The sequence below is a fragment of the Charadrius vociferus genome, unplaced genomic scaffold, assembly GCF_000708025.1.
Source record: "Charadrius vociferus isolate BGI_N301 unplaced genomic scaffold, ASM70802v2 scaffold455, whole genome shotgun sequence".
Taxonomy (NCBI): domain Eukaryota; kingdom Metazoa; phylum Chordata; class Aves; order Charadriiformes; family Charadriidae; genus Charadrius; species Charadrius vociferus.
Window position 1 is genome coordinate 1,190,781 of NW_009648550.1, and position 4,513 is coordinate 1,195,293.

At 48.6% G+C, this 4,513-nt stretch overlaps 1 protein-coding gene across 1 annotated transcript in view; it reads right to left on the minus strand.

Moving 5' to 3' along the window:
- The window catches only part of THBD (thrombomodulin), a 3,522-nt gene extending 1,928 nt beyond the window's left edge, over positions 1–1,594 (minus strand). The window contains exons 1-2 of the mRNA XM_009886055.1: positions 1,567–1,594; positions 172–338 (exon numbers count right to left, since the gene is read on the minus strand). Coding sequence (XP_009884357.1) covers positions 172–338; positions 1,567–1,594 — 195 coding nt within the window. The remainder of the gene's footprint in view (positions 1–171; positions 339–1,566) is intronic.
- Between the last annotated feature and the right edge of the window lie 2,919 nt (positions 1,595–4,513).

A 4,513-nucleotide genomic window follows, 5' to 3' on the forward strand; every position in this document is an offset into this window, starting at 1 on the left:
GGAGAACGGGGGGTGGTGTCTGAGAGCGGCCCCCGGTACCCCACGGGATGCCCCGGGGTCGGCTCTCCCTGTGGACGTGGGCTTAGGGGCTGAGCAGAGGCGGGGAAAATGTTTTCTCCTTGTGCAAAGGGGGAGCAAACACCCGAGGGACAGTGAGTTGCTGAAGGGCACCCCAGGAGGGCCGTCAGACATCCGAGCCCCGCGGGGTTCCTCACCCCGGTTGTCAGGCTGCCCGTCTTGGTACAGCATCGGCTGTACTGCGCTGAGCACCGGCGCAAAGCCGACGTAGCCCCAGAAGCCGACGTGAGACAGTGACGGCAGCGGCACAGACAGCAGCCCTGCAAGCAGGCCCCACTCAAGATGCCCCATTGTTACAACTAAGAGCCTGGTGAACATGTAAATGTGTAATTAGAACTTGTGATTAAATGCACCTTTTGCAATTATGCGCAAGAACAAAGAGAGAAGAATACCACCTCATGCCATGTCAGCTAGTTGCAAAAACTTCTAACTCCCCGACCCACACAGAGCTCCTCTGTTATGAGCCCAAACCAGCCATAGTGGTCAAAAAGCATGGCAAACCCCACGACACTGCAAGAGAGAACGACCCACGGTTCACAGAGAGTTCACTCCTGTGCAATCACCGAACACCACTTTGGGATCACCCCAAGACGCTCCATGGAGCCCCTAACGACTTAATGCGCATGTGTCAGGGTGATTAAATATTATCATGAGTTCTGGGAAATGTAACAAATATGGAAATAAGTTTTGGGAGATGTAATGACTATGTGTATTCTGTATAGATACAAGTCTCTGATTCTCATATTCGGTGGACACATTGGGTGGAGAGATTCCCCACGTCCCCAGCGCTGAATAAAGAATGCCTGCTTCTTAAGACTACAGTGGTGTTAAGAGGTTCATTCCCAATTTTGGTGACACCATCAGGGCCCAATTGGTGGCCTGCTGGTCCCTTCCAGCCTAACCACCGCTGCTCATCCGCTGCTTCTCCAAGCTTCAGTGTACCAAATTCCTGTTATAGGATCATAGAATGGTTTAGGTTGGAAGGGACCTTGAAGATCATCTAGTTCCAACCCCCCTGCCATGGGCAGGGACACCTCCCACTAGACCAGGTTGCTGAAAGCCCCATCCAACCTGGCCTTGAACACCTTCAGGGATGGGGCATCCACAACTTCCCTGGGCAACACGTGCCAGTGCCTCACCACGCTCACAGTAAAGAATTTCTTCCTAATACCTAATCTAAATTTACCCTCTTTCAGTTTAAAACCGTTACCCCTCATCCTATCACAACACTCCCTGATACTGTCCCTCCCCATCTTTCCTGTAGGTCCCCTTTAGGTACTGGAAGGCTGCTATAAGGTCTCCCCAGAGCCTTCTCTTCTCCAGGCTGAACAACCCCAACTCTTTCAGCCTGTCTTCATAGGAGAGGTGCTCCAGCCCTCTGATCATCCTTGTGGCCCTCCTCTGGACTCGGAAATTATGTCAATCATTTCTGTCCCCTCTGTGGGAGGCTGCCGCTCAGCTGCAGACCACGCAGGACCACCTTCATACCTTCAAGGCAGTCAGGATCAGGGGCCATAGGGGCCAGTGGCTGTGCCTGCCCACCCCTTGGCCTCTTCCCATCACTTGCTCTTCTCCGGGGGCAAGGCAGGCTCCCAGAGGGATGGTGGCACAGCACAGGGTGATATCTGCCGCTGGCAGTAGGTGGCATGTGGCTAGGAGACTGCAGTGGGCACCCACACTGCTGGGAAGACGTGCCTGTTGGTCAGGCATCTCTGCCACTCTGGATCGCGGACCTGTAGCGGTGGCAGCTCCCAGACCTCATCTGTGCATTAAAGATGCACTGGAGTGAAGGCAAGGGTCAGGCTGCCAGCCCTTCCAGGACAAAGTCAGACTTTAAAGAAAAAAAACTCTGTTTTTTTTCAAAGAGGAAAGGAATTCTGAGATGTCTCCGAGGATTTACTGACTTATACTATAGCAGTGAGGGACTTGGGAGAGCCCTTCCCTGTGCTTGAAGGATGCGGCGTTAACAGCGTGAACAACCATCTCCGCGTGCCTTACAATTCGCAGCCCAAGCAAAGCTGTCCCAGAGGATCCGAGGTAAGATGGGACGCCAGAAAAAGGTGTGGCCTTGCTCTTGATATTAGAGAAAAAAGGCATGGAGAGGCCAGCAGTGTGCTGTGCCCCGCTTCGGGATAGCACCGTGGCTCCTACGCTGCCGGAGCGGCGCAGGGAGAGCTGGAGCTGAGCCCCAGGAGAGAGGTCCCATCCCTGGTCCTCCTGCCCAGCCAGGGGGGGGTCTCACCCTGGGGCTCCGGCTCCCCTTCCTCGCAGGTGCCTCTGCTGCTCTTTTCGGAACAGCTGTACCCTCTCCATGGTTTTATCTTTACAAAATCCACCTCTGCTTTCAGAACACAGCCAAGAGCAAAATAAAAATGAAAAGCAAACATCCAAAGCTTCGCCACTCAAAGGAGAGGGTATTTGACCCTTTTTTTTTTTTTTTCCAATTTTGAGAGCGGTGTTTTTACCGGAAGACTCAGTCATTGCAATTAGCCCTCAGGGTCCCCTGCGGAGAAGCAAATCCATATTTCCTTGCTTCACTCATTGCAAGGAGGTTACTTTATTAAACTCTTATGATTTGTCTTGTCCTCTTCCAGCCCTGTGCGGTTCACGTAGCTCGTGAGATGCTGTGGGCATTGATTTTGGCTGCAGAGAAAAGGGAAGACGGGGAAAAGAGTAATAATAAACCAGAAGAAGAAGAAGAAGAAGAAGAAGAAGAAGGAGAAACAACATCACCAAACAAGCTGTGCTGTTTGGTAGCTGCAAAGGCAGCCTGATAGAAATGGGAGCAGAAGAGCTCGTGCTCTTTAGCCTTTCCCCCTGCCTGTCTTCGGCCTCTTTCAAACCTTCATCCACACCTCTCTGGGAAGGGGAATATCAAGGAAATGTCATTTTCTGCTCAGACTGCAGGAGGAGTGATGGAGAGCTCAGATCTTGGTCTACAGAGCATTTAAGTTTATCATTTCACCTCCTTCAAAATTTCAGCTCAATTGCCTGCATGGGAAATAAATAACTGCAGGTTCAATTTTACCAGCAGGGATGTACCCCAAGGAGGAAGGGGTACAGCCCAGGGCAGGGTCGTTTTCGCCACTAATGGAGCCCAGGGCAAGGGCTGGGCTCAGGCCAGGGCTCCCTAATCTCAGCCCAAAGCCTTCGTCTCCTCTTAGGTGACACATGTCCTGTAGGGCTGATCTGCCATTCCTACCCTGGAGAGGGGGGACAAATGAGTGTGTGGGTGTGGGTGAGCCTGCAGTGACCTGCTGGCCAGTGCCAGGCACTGCTTGGATAAAATATTCACCCAAGAAGAGCTCAGTTGCTCTTCATCACCCCAAAATGTGTAAATAGGTTAATACCCAGAAGCTTCCTGGCAGCTTGGTAACAGCAACCTGTCTTTACTTTACTAAAACCTGTTGTTTCCCCAGTTTTCATTTCATTGTTTTCACTGGTGGTTTTTTTCTTTTTCTCTTTTCCTTTTCCTTTTCTTTTTCTTTTTCTTCTCCTTTTTCTTTTTCTTCTCCTTTTTCTTTTTCTTCTCCTTTTTCTTTTTCTTCTCCTTTTTCTTTTTCTTCTCCTTTTTCTTTTTCTTCTCCCTTTTCTTTTTCTATTTTTTGTTTTTCCTTTTTGTTTTTCCTTTTTGTTTTTCCTTATCTTCTTCTCCTTCTTCTTCTTCTGCTTTTTCTTCTTCATCTTCTTCTTTTCTTCTTCTTTTTGTTGTTGTTCTTTTTTCTTCTTCTTCTTTTGCTGTTTTCAGAAGCAAAACAGCAATATAAGGGGGGAATAGTCAGGGCAAACAAAAGAAGACAGAATGTAATGAATGGAAAAGAAGAAAAACAATAGATTCATGTTCTTTCTTTCTTTTTTTTTAAGTAGTTATAAAAACAGATAAAAATTCCCTTTTCAAGGCTACATGCTGAGAAATATTTTGAAAATCTCCAGGAAATGTATAGTACTCCCAAAACAATGATTTCTCAGGTCATTGCTCTGGCGTCCTTGCCCCACCAACACCAGTTTGCAGGGTTGATCATGCCAGTAGAAGGGAAAGATTATCAGGGCAGGAGAAATGCGATTAATCATGTTTTAATAACTCTTTTTTTGTTCCGATGATCTTTTCCCTCCGTTGCCTCAAAGCATGACAGGCGTTGGCTGATGTGGCCCTGATGGGCTGAGTCACAGATCCAGAAATGCCCTTACTGCTGACATACTGCTTTTCCTTTATAAAAGTTGATTAATCATGCTCCTCTGCAATGCAAAGTTATTGCAAGACATTACCGGCTGTCCGCCGCGATAACAGGAGGGAGACCTTTCGCTTTACTCGAGTCTGACTCATCTGAAATGTCATTGTCACCCTTCAGCCAGAGGAATGCTGATAGTGAGTATTTTGAATAGTTCGCTTGACCTGTGGTTATGGGGGTATGTGTCACAGATTTTCTTTGCTTGT